The 12,286-nt window shown below is 38.5% G+C and overlaps 1 protein-coding gene across 12 annotated transcripts in view; it reads left to right on the top strand.

Annotated features, from left to right (window-relative positions):
• The window catches only part of CRYZL1 (crystallin zeta like 1), a 35,468-nt gene extending 23,469 nt beyond the window's left edge, over positions 1-11,999 (top strand). For 7 of the 12 annotated variants that reach the window (XM_049104752.1, XM_049104753.1, XM_025449783.3 and 4 more), the window contains 7 exons: positions 1,262-1,395; positions 2,627-2,738; positions 5,913-6,011; positions 7,172-7,293; positions 8,139-8,244; positions 10,865-10,910; positions 11,671-11,999. In XM_049104752.1, the coding sequence (XP_048960709.1) occupies positions 1,262-1,395; positions 2,627-2,738; positions 5,913-6,011; positions 7,172-7,293; positions 8,139-8,244; positions 10,865-10,910; positions 11,671-11,794 (743 nt within the window). In that variant the 3' untranslated portion in view covers positions 11,795-11,999. Of the gene's footprint in view, positions 1-1,261; positions 1,396-2,626; positions 2,739-5,912; positions 6,012-7,171; positions 7,294-8,138; positions 8,245-10,860; positions 10,911-11,554 lie in introns of all 12 variants that reach the window. The other 5 variants (XM_049104754.1, XM_025449784.3, XM_035709478.2 and 2 more) reach the window with 3 other exon arrangements.
• Positions 12,000-12,286: the final 287 nt, after the last annotated feature.

The following is a 12,286-nucleotide window of genomic DNA, read 5'->3' as shown; positions in this document are numbered from 1 at the left end:
TTTAGAATATGTTTTTAACTTCCTGTAAATCAATAAGTAAAAGATAATACAACAAAGAAATTGATAAAACAGTTTCACAAAAGGAATTCCAGATGGCCAGCAAACACAGAAAAGCGTTCGGAAAAACAAGTTAAAATCACAGTAAGAAACCCTTTACACACCCGTATGATTGGTAAGAATGTATACTAGTGCCAGGGGTTGACAAGGATGTTTACAGTGATAGGAGCTCCATTACCCAGCTATATGGGAGAATGAATTCAGACAGCCACTTCAGTAGTATGTAGTAAAGCAAAGGTGGTATTCCTGTGAGGTGGGATTTCCATCCTTGAGTACTGTCTTAGAAAAAACCCACATGACAGCATAATGCCATCTTTTATATGAGAGCATTCTTAGCAGCATGGTTTAAAACTGCCACAAACTGAAAACAACACAAATCGTCCTCTACTAGAGTTGTATCACGAATGAATGTTTTCACATAGTGGAAAGCCATAAAACACCAGAAAAAGGAAAGCACTGCAGCCACATTTACAAAAATGGTTATGGCTTTAAAACAATGTTGAGAGGGGGATCCCTGGTGGCGCAGCGGTTTGGCGCCTGCCTTTGGCCCAGGGCGTGATCCTGGAGACCCGGGATCGAATCCCACATCGGGCTCCCGGTGCATGGAGCCTGCTTCTCCCTCTGCCTGTGTCTCTGCCTCTCTCTCTCTCTCTCTCTCTGTAACTATCATAAATAAATAAAAATTAAAAAAAAAAAAAAAAAAAACAATGTTGAGAGGGAAAGAGGAAGATAGAAAAGAGTTCATATGATGCCACTGAGATAAAGTTCAAAAAGAGGCAAAACTAAATGACATTGTTCAGAAATGCATACTTGGGCCATAAACTATGAAGGTGAACAAGACTGAGGTAGCAACCTCTGGTGGGAAAGACAAGGCTGTGGGTTGTGCGTTTTCTCTCTCTCAACCAAGATTGGTGCTTACCAATCTTGGTATTTATCCACCCATCTATACTTACGTCCCATGTACTTTTCTGCATGTGTTTTATTTCACAATATAATATTTTAAAAATGCACACACACACTGACTCCTATGCTAAGAGTGCATTACATGTGGGCAAGAATGGAACTGGGGAAACCAAAATATCGGCAAAAGAGAAAGGAGTAGTGCCTTGGACCAGGGCCACAGTGGGGCTGAGAAGAGATAGATCCAGGAGTCAGGACTAATGGAATTTGCTAACTGATTGCTTCCTCTTGTTCTTTGTGACAGTTCACAAACCAGAAAAAGTTACATGGACAGAAGCTGCTGGAACCATTCGGGATGGAGTACGAGCCTATACAGCTCTGCATTATCTTTCTCATCTCTCTCCTGGAAAATCAGTGCTGATAATGGATGGAGCCAGTGTAGGTGCTAATAATTCTGCTAAGAAACAGATCAAAAGCTACTAAACTTAGGAAGTAGGCCATCCATTTGCTAATATAATTCTCTGCTGATAGCTTATTCACTGCTCATTTTGTTAAAATAGGCAGCTTTGACTAATAGGAGATTAAAGTTAGACTTAAGGATGTTTAGTTTATTATTTTGAATCTGCTAGTACATTAAAAAAGCAGACAAGCCATGTCATTATGCCTGTTTTACAGAGCCTGAAATGGCTCATGAAATCTTTGAAGCCATGCCCCAAAACTCCCTACTAATTTTGTATATGCCTCACACTTACACTTGTGTCGATAAGGTGTTGTATTTCTAGATGGGTCACACAAGATAAAAAATGTGCTCCTGTCAATATATTACACGTATCAACAAAAAAATAGTTCAAGACACTAAAAATACATAAAAATAGATTATAATCTAAAAAGGTCACAAAACTTGGGGTGAATTTTTATCATTTTTTATGTGGCTGTTGAAAATGCTTTTATCCCTTGCTTTTCTGTGCAAAAAAGGCAGAACTGTCTTCAGCATTGGCTTCAACCTGATGCCTAGCATCAGGGTAGTAGTGTTTCCTTGAGCTCACCCCTCAGGTCAGCAAAAGGATGGAGCTTTTGAGAGTTCTTTGATCTTTAAAGAGAGATAGATGGACCCATGCATGTACTGTGAAATTAGCTTAGAACATCATGCTGATAAGGCCCTTAAAAGCCCATTTTTCTCTTCCTGGGGCCAAGTTTCTGAATGCAGCCCTCCATCTTGAAATTATGTGCAATGACGAGAATGGGTGAGAGCATGTGCATGTATATCTTTTCTGCCACCCCTTCTGAAAAAGAAAGTCAAATGTCTCAACCTTGTCCATATTTCTATTTCTTTTTCTGTCATAATATTCAAAAATATACTAAAGTAGCACTAAGCTGGGGATCCCTGGGTGGCACAGCGGTTTGGCGCCTGCCTTTGGCCCAGGGCGCGATCCTGGAGACCCGGGATCAAATCCCACGTCGGGCTCCCGGTGCATGGAGCCTGCTTCTCCCTCTGTCTGTGTCTCTGCCTCTTTCTCCCTCTATGTCTATCATGAATAAATAAATAAAATCTTAAAAAAAACAAAAGTAGCACTAAGCTATTAGACTTTATTAAATGGCCTATGAAACAAGTTAGATATGGTCTCTGCCTTATATCTGTAAGCCCATTTTGTATTTTTTCCCCATACAGGCACTTGGTATGATAGCTATTCAGTTAGCACACCATAGAGGAGCCAAAGTGATTTCAACAGCAGGCAGCCTTGAAGACAAGCAATGCCTTGAAAGACTTAGGCCTTCTATAGGTGAGTACTATTACTCAACACAGACTCTGCAACAGAAAATTTTGAAGAGATATCATCTTATAGACTAAACTCATAAAGTACAAAATCCCAACCATAGCAACTTTTTTCTAGGTGTGTTTCCTGAAGCAGGGGAAACAAAAGCAAAAATAAACTATTAGGACTACATCAAAATAAGAAGTTTCTGCGCAATGAAGGAAACAAAACTAAAAGACAACCTACTGAATGGGAGGAAATATTTGCAAATGACATCTCTGATAAAGGGTTAGTATCCAAAATACATAAAGAATTCATACAACTCATCGCTCAGAAAACAAATAATCCAATTAAAAATGCATAGAAGACATGAACAGATATTTCTCCAAAGAAGAAATACAGATGGCCGACAAATGAAAAGATGCTCAGCATCACTCATCAGTCAGGGAAATGCAAATCGAAACCACAATGAGATGGCTAAAATAAAAAACACAAGAAGCCACAAGTGTTGGAGAGGATGTGGTGCATGCCACTATTGAAAACAGTATGGGGGTTCCTCAAAAAGCTAAAAATGGAACTACCTTGTGATTCAGTAATCGTACTACTGGGTATTTAACCCCAAAATATAAAACACTAATTCAAAGGGATACATGCACCCCTCTGTTTATTGCAGCATCAATATTTAGAAAAGCTAAATAATGGACGCAGCCCAAATGTCCATTGACTGATGAATGGATAAAAATGATATGAAATATATGTCTCATATATACATAGGAATATTATTCAGCCATTAAAAGATGAAATCTTGCCATTTGCAACAACATGGATGGAGCTAAAGAGTATAATGCTAAGCAAAATGAGCTAGTCAGAAAGAAATACCATTCAATTTCACTGGTGGGATTTAAGAAACAAAACAAGTGCACAAAGGAAAAAAAAAAAAGGAGAGAAACAAACCAAGAAACAGACTCTTAATTATAGAGAAGAAACTGATGGTCACGAGAGGAGAGGTGGGTGAGGATTAAGAGGACACTTATCTTTTTTTTTTTTTTTTTTAATTTATTTATTTACTCATGAAAGACATAGAGAGGCAGAGACATAGGCAGAGAGAAGCAGGCTCCCTGCAGGAAGCCCAATGTGAGACTCGATCCCAGACCCTAGGATCAGATCACAACCTGAGCTGAAGGCAGACACTCAACCACTGAGCCACCCAGGCATTCCAAGAGGACACTTATCTTGACAAGCCCTGAGTAATGTATAGAACTGCTGAATCACTATATTGTACACTTGAGACTAATAGAACACTGTTAGCTCTACTGGAATTAAAAAAATAATAATAATTAAAAAATGCTCAACAAAAAAATGAAAAGATTGAACCTGTCCAAATAATACAAATGGAAAGGATAAAGAAAATAGACTGAAAAAATGACCAAGGAGAGAAAAATGAGGAATGGAGAAACTAACAGAGACAAGAGGCTGAGCCAGAGTGTGAGGGGCAGGCAGGAAGGGGAGTAAGGTTCATTGAGTGTTAATGTGAATAATCTATCCTGACATCGTCAACAGCCCCGTCAGTGAACCAGGGCGCAGCATCTACAGGATTTAACCAGTGTGTCCAAGGAGCTACAACTAGATTGGAGTGGGATTTAAATCCAGGCCTATCCAACCTTAAAGCCCTCCTTACTTCCATTGTTACCTTCTGCCTCTGGCAGAGATAACCAAGACATGGAAGAAAGGTTAAGACAGGGTCTGGAGAAAGGAGGAAAAACAGGAAAAGTTTGGAAATGGACTTGAGGGTTGGAGGGCAGACCATGAACTGTATTGTTGAATGGAGAGGCTTCTTCCTGCCCTTCAGAGGTACTTCAGTCCCTTCCCAAATGTCTTCCCTAGGCCTGCCCCCGGCCCCCACCTCTTAGATCACTGTCGTTCTACACCCCCTACCTGAGCCTCCATCTGAGCCATGCTGTGAGGAATTCTCTTTTACAAGAAGGTACTAAAAGTTATGAAAAGGAATTATAAACATGTCTTCATTTTGACAGTTCAAATACTGAGGTTTTTTTTTTTTTTTTTTTAAGATTTTACTTATTTATTCATGAGAGACAGAGAGGCAGAGACACAGGCAGAGGGAGGAACAGGTTCCCCCGGGGAGTCTGATGCTGGACTCCATCCCAGGATCCCAAGATCACGCCCTAAACCAAAAGCAGACACTAAACCACTGAGCCACCCAGAAATCCCTAGATTTTTTTTAATCTCATTGGCTTGTTCTATTGATATAATACTCTAAAACTAGTCTAGTTTTCACTAGCTGATCAAAATAACCATTTTTTCCCCTTAATCTCCAGGATTTTTCTTCATTTTAGAGAGCAAGTGGGGAAGGCAGGGGGTGGTGGATTTCCATGACTGAAAAGGGATAATAGAGAAGTATTATATCACACAAATACTGTTTTTACTTTTTAGCTCTAAATTCTATTAAACCTGAACATAAGAAATTGCCTAATCTTTCAGTTTATGCCTCAATATGTATTTATCTCTGTGGTTTACAGATTCTCTGTTCTATTTAGCAATAAGGTACAGTCCTCTTTTAGTAGGCCAGCCTTGGAACACATCATCCACAAAATATTAAGTATTTTTTTTATTTTTATTTATTCATTCATGAGAGACACAGAGAGGCAGAGATATAGGCAGAGGGAGAAGCAGGCTCCCTGCTGGGAACCCGATGCGGGACTCGATCCCGGGACCCTGGGATCACAACCTGAGCCGAAGGCAACACTCAACCACTGAGCCACCCAGGTGCCCCAATATTTTTTTTTTTTAAAGATTTTATTTATTCATGAGAGACACAGAACGAGAGGCAGAGACACAGGCAGAGGAAGAAGCAGGCTCCATGTAGGGAGGCCGACGTGGGACTTGATCCCGGGTCTCCAGGATCACGCCCTGGGCCGAAGGCGGCGCCAAACCACTGAGCCACCTGGGCTGCCCCAGGTGCCCCAATATGAAGTATTTTAATTTTATTGAATATACCAGTCCCTTCCTTTAAATTAATCCTTACCACTGTTGGGTCAGAAAAGATAAAATAAAATTTGGATCCAGTAATTGAACCACTCCATACATTTCAGAGAAGAAATATTTGCTTTTGCTTTTTCTCTGATTTCTTTGTACTCATCACATAGAGAACAATAAAATTGCCTGACTTCCTGTCCTTTACAGCCCGAGTCATCGACGTTTCTAGTGGGAAAGCCCATGTTGCTGAAAGCTGTTTAGAGGAAACAGGTGGCCTGGGAGTAGATATTGTCCTAGATGCTGGAGGTAGGTACTTTACTAGATCAATAGTCTGTGTCATTTTTGTAGTGTGATGGATGCATCTCAAAAAAAAATTAATATATAACCAGGTAATAATTAACATTTATTAAATTGATGTCATGTTTTGTTTTTAACATTTCTATTTAAACTGGAGCTTCTTGAATCCCATTGTAAATACTGTCTGGAAGAGAGAGCATGCTTACCTTTAAAATACAGGCATTGGAGTTTAAATGTTTCTACGGAAATGAACATCATCTATTCTCAGGGGTTCCCAGATGATACACATTAGTTCAGCTCTCAGCCAGATACTTAGTTGTGCTGTGTCTGTCTGTCCTCTATTGGATGGCTGACTTCTGCAATCTCTATTTGGAAAAAAAGCATTTTTTTTTTTACCTTCCTTGACCTTTTGTTATTTAACCAGTATCTATTTAACACCTAATCTGTACACACTTAGGTAGGGCCATTGCACAGAAAACATAGGATTCACAAGCCTGCAAAGGGAGGCTTCATACTTTGTTAAGATTTATCTTCTGTGATGAGAATCCTAGGAATACAACTGTGACCATTTTAACATGTTTCTTTTTAACCAGTTATTTTCAGGACTTGAAATTAACTCAGAAAAATCACTTCTTGGCCTTTTGGCTAAGATCAAGTGTGAAATTAACTCAGAAAAATCTTTCAGTGTAAGTGACTGTGTAGGTCACTAACTTTTCAAATACACATTTCAATAGTTATGTCAATGTGTGACTATCTTGAGTCTGTGGGTTCCTTAATCAGAAGTCAACTTTTCCCAAAGAATTAGTCAATGATATGATTAAAACTATCAATCTTAGTTATGTATTATGTTGTTGCCTTGCCTGGTTTTAAAATGAAAATAAACTTTTTGTCTTTTGTTATTTCACTTGTAATTGAATCTAGAGTAAATTTTATGACCAGTTTTAATGCAAAAAGTTTAAGGTGTCTGAATACATTGTTACTTTCTTTCTAAGAAGAATGCTTCCTCATTCCTAACATTAAAAAGTAAAAGCAAAGAGGACTCAAAAAAAAAAAAAAAAAAGGTAAAGAGGACTAATTTGAAGAATAAAGAATAAATTTTTACCCGATTACTATAAAATATATTTCTTGTCTCTCTCTCTCTTTCTTTTTTTAAACTATTCCCTTGTAAGTGAGATTATATAGTAAAGATGATGAACCAGCTGTAAAATTACACCTACTACCTCATAAACATGATATCATCACACTTCTTGGTGTTGGAGGCCATTGGGTAACAACAGAAGAAAACCTGCAGGTATTATCAGAAACAATAAACCATTACTATTACACTGACAGGATGTAATTAACAAAGAATAATGCCTAAGTCTTTTGAAGCAAGATGTGAAGAAATGATAAATTCTGAATTATACCTATTTCTAATGAAATGTAGCTTTCTTTTTTACTTTAGATACATGGTGGCCAAAATGTAGAAATAGTGCCATTCAACTTTTATTTAGTGGTTTGGAAGAAGTGACTTCTGAATTTTTTATTAGTATTTCTAGTAAGATTTTCTTTTCTCATAGTAACAAACATTGTTGGCATATACTTGGCAAAATATTTCTACAAAATTACAACAATTCCCCATTCACGTTGGAATTTACTACAAATGTGTGTATATACATTACTCCCAAAGTTATATTTTTCAACAGTATTCAAGTTTTCTTATCATGGCTGATATGTAGATAACATAATTCTCATATATCAATTGCCACTGATTTTCTTACATCCTCATGAAGATAACTGGTAAGTAACAGGTAAAAATCTCACTCTGTCTCATACACGCATGCACATGCACACACACGAGTTCACACACAGGCACACGCTCATACAACATATACACACACATGCATGCACACAAACTACCACTCCATCACCTCTACATAGGTCTTGCATCTGACCTTGCTCTTTTCATCAGTTTTGGAACAATGAATTAGAAAAGAAACCATTGCATTTTGCATATTGTTATTAAAGTTTGTATGCTGTTTGTGTGCTGTTTGTGATTTGGGTATTTGCATAGAAGTTTTTCTGGCTCAAGATATCAGTCATCTGTCTGCTACTAAATTCACAGTCATTGATGAGTTTTTGTATGTTCTATCCAAGTTGGATCCTCCAGATAGCCATTGCCTTTTCCTCAAAGGAGCAACGGTGGCTTTCCTTAATGACGAAGTTTGGAATTTGTCAAATGTGCAACAGGGAAAATATCTTTATATCCTTTTTTATCTATTGACTTGAGTTTATGGCTTGAGATTTACCATGTACTCTCATTAAGTTCTTTAACAATGATGATTGATAATAATAATAATAATAATAGCTAACTTTCATTGAGCATTCCAAACAGTGTTCCAAAGGCTTTGTAAGTATTAACTTATTTAAGCATTAAAATGGCCCTGTGAGGTGTAAGTACTATCATTATCCCTGTCTCACAGAAAGATTAATACGTGTCCCAGGATGCAACTAGAAAGGGGCAGGACAAGAATCACCCAGGCAGTCATACTGGGTTCTGAATGGAAGAGAAACCACAAGATACAAGGCATTATGAAAATTACACATCACTGTGAAAGGCTGCATCCTTTTCTTTTTTTTTTTAATTTTTATTTATTTATGATAGTCACAGAGAGAGAGAGAGGCAGAGACATAGGCAGAGGGAGAAGCAGGCTCCATGCACCGGGAGCCCGACGTGGGATTCCATCCCGGGTCTCCAGGATCGTGCCCTGGGCCAAAGGCAGGCGCTAAACCACTGCGCCACCCAGGGATCCCAAGGCTGCATCCTTAATCTAAGCTATGATGGTGCTATTACATAAGACATTTCAGAATGCTCATCTGCATTAGAGAGCTTGTGGGGTGTTTTAGGATTAACAGTGCTAGAAAATCTTCATCAAATGAAAATGGGTTTGTTTGTTTTTTAAATGGAATTAATTCTAAGAAAAATCTGGTGAATGAAGCCAAATCATTCCAGTTTTGGTAAAAGCAATGAAATCTCTTGAGAATGTGAAAGCAGTTCCAAAAGAATGATCCAAACCTCTTTAGAACAGGGTCAAACCTATGAATAAAACTTTTTTTTTCTAAGATAACTGTCTTAAAGGCAACTGTACTTGGTAAAAATTGTATTGGATGAAACATAAGTTCTTATTACTTAATAGAGTAAATCTGTATGCAAAGAAAGAAACTTGCCTTAGTTTGTCCACTATCATACTTTGCTTTTGTTAAATGTGTGTTGTTATGTACACATGATACTTACAAAGGCCCACCTCCTCTACAAGAATGACAGAATTAATTCAGAACTTTCAAATAGGAGTTTTTAATTAGGACCCTGAATATGTTGAGTCACAAAAAGTACATTTCAGAACCAGAACATCCCCTTACTGTAGGGAATGTGTGAGTTTCAAGTATTTCTAAATATTTTTCTTTGAATTTGGAAAATCAACTTAATTTTTTAACTTTCTAAAAGAAATCCTTAGATTTCAGGTTTAAGCAACTTAACTGTCCACTAACATTGTAATTATCAAGAGTATCATGAGATGTTAACAATGAAGAATACCATGTGTTAACAGTAACACTAGATAGTGTGTTTTGAATCTTACATGTCAGGAGCTAGGCTGGCTCCTTTGCCTTTGTTACTTAATTTCCTCCATACACACACACTCTTAGAGTTACTGTTGGCATCTTCAGTATTTTCACTTAAGTAGAAAGAGAATTTGCAGTATGAGGTCCTCTTTAAGAAAATCTTTAAAATGGTTTATGTTCTGGGGCTCCTGGGTGGCTCAGTTGGTTAAATGTCTGCCTTCAGCTCAGGTCATGATCTCAGGGTTCTGGGATGGAACCCCACATTGGGCTCCCTGCTCAGTGAGGTGTCTGCTTCTCCCTCTCCCCCCACCCATCCAATGCTTGCTCACTCTCTTTCTTGTGAATAAATAAAATCTTTTTTTTTTAAGATTTATTTATTTATTCAGAAAGAGAGAGAAAGAGAGAGAGAGAGGCAGAGACACAGGCAGAGGGAGAAACAGGCTCCATGCAGGGAGCCTGACATGGGACTTGATCCCGGGTCTCCAGGATCACACCCCAGGCGGCGCTAAACCACTGCACCACCAGGGCTGCCCTAAAATCTTTAAGATAAAAATAAAATGGCTTATGTTCGTACTTTCTAATTTACATTTTCTAATTCCTGAACTCTCAAGTTCCAAATCAGACTTCAGTCCTCACTTCAGTCCCTTCTCAATCAATTCAGACGTGAGCCAGCTGCTGCTTATGATTTAACAGACCTTCGACTGGTTCTATGCCATATGTCATTCTCTAGTACTAGCAATTACATAGAGTCTCAATCCTAAAATTATAATTTCAATTAAATGACTAAATTTTTTTCTTAATTTTACACTATTTCTTGATTCTCTTAGTGACACATTTAACTTTTCTGCCCATAAAATTTGAGCCAATTAGCAGCCAGTTTAGTACATAAATGTGCACCTAACATAAGAGATGCAAGTGCTAACATTTTTATCTAAAAATATCATAAATAGTGCTAAAAGGAAAACTTGACACCATAACACTTCTGCTTGTTTGGGAGAACACGCGTCATTACTTAGGACTAGTCATTAGGCTTGCTGCTTCTGCCACTTGTCCTTAGAAGTTTAGGCTCTGTTATGTCTCCGCTTCTCTCAAATAAGTTCCCCATTTCCCTGTTTCCAAGGTAAACTTCACAGCTTACAGAATGTCTGTAACTTAAATTCTCAATTTCTGAGAGTGCTGAACTTAGATAGGTGACCTGCCTAACATCTTCCTTTTATTGACTGGTTTTGTTCGACTGCCACCTTAACAATCTTTCCAGCTACGTATCCTAAAAGATGTGATGGAGAAGCTATCAACTGGAGTTTTTAGGTACGCTAAGTAATCAAATCGTTTATTTTCTATTCTCAAGGAGGTAAGCAAGCATTTCCACTTTCATTTCAGTTTTCACAGCATACCTGTTGCCTCCATAGGTTTTTTTTTTTTTTTTTTTTTTGGATAAATAGCCTGCTCTTTAATATTTGTCAAAGTGTATCTTGTGATACACCAATAAGTATTCCCTAAGAAGTGACCCATGAGTTCTCCTTAGTGCATTCCATACCATACCATACAACCTTTGCTTTTTTCATCACCTTTCCCAAGGCAACCTAAAATAACCTGTAGACTGAGAAGAGGCGAAAATGCAGTTTTGTTTTTTCAAAACAGTTGGCAGTTTTCCCCTTCAAAACTTAACCACTTTTAACAATGGGAATACTAATGGACAAGTTTGTTTGCATTATTTAAAATAATAGGATTGGGGCACCTGGGTGGCTCAGGTCATGATATCCAGGTCCTGGGATGATGGAGTCTGCTTCTCCCCCTCCCTTTGCCTTTCCCAGTGCTCCTGCACGCTCTCTAAAAAATAAAATCTTTTAAAAAATAATAGAATTGAACAATAGCAATTGTCAACTACCATCCTATTGTTCTACTCATCTTTGCCTTGACCTAACTTTTCTAATAATACCATTCTTCCTCAGGCCTCAGTTGGATGAACCCATTCCATTGTATGAAGCGAAAGTTTCCATGGAAGTTGTTCAGAAAAATCCAGGAAGAAAAAAGCAAGTTGTTCAATTTTAATTTTGTTCTTTCTCAGACCTCAGTTGGATAAACCCCTTCCAGTACTTGAAGCCCGAGTTTCCTTGGAAATTGTTCAGAAAAGGAAGATAAAAGCAAAGTGTCCGGTTTTCCTAGGAGTCAAGATACTCAGAGTTATTTAAAGTTTTTGAGAAGTCACTTGAAAAATTATTGTACAAATGGTCAAGACAACTCCATAATTAACATCTAAAGGGATTATTCCGAAATACTTCTTGCTCGTTTCTACACATTTGCCTTTGTTACAAAATCCTTCCCATGAAGAAAATTGCTTTCAGGAGAAGCCGCGCTACTCTATTGATAAAGTTGGTAGTGTTTTGGTATGTTAAAGTAACGTGATTACTTTTGTATCAACTCCGTTCTCAATGCCTGCCTGCCTTAGCAAGCCTGGAGTATGGTTTCAAGTCTCAGAGGCTCTAGTCCATAGACACTGTAAAATTTTTTCAGGCATTCATTCATTTCAGGGATTCCTCGGGATCCAGCAGGACCGCGGCCGAGCCTCGCCGGTGGGAGCGGCCGCGGGGGCGGGGGGGGCGGGGCGGCTGCGCTCGCTCGGCTCCCGCCGGGTTCTCTGTTTTCGGTCCGGGGGGTGGAGGCGCAGGCCCCCGCCGGCTCTG

Source organism: Canis lupus, chromosome 31 (assembly GCF_003254725.2).
Source record: "Canis lupus dingo isolate Sandy chromosome 31, ASM325472v2, whole genome shotgun sequence".
Taxonomy (NCBI): domain Eukaryota; kingdom Metazoa; phylum Chordata; class Mammalia; order Carnivora; family Canidae; genus Canis; species Canis lupus.
This window is presented reverse-complemented; position numbering and strand designations above follow the sequence as displayed.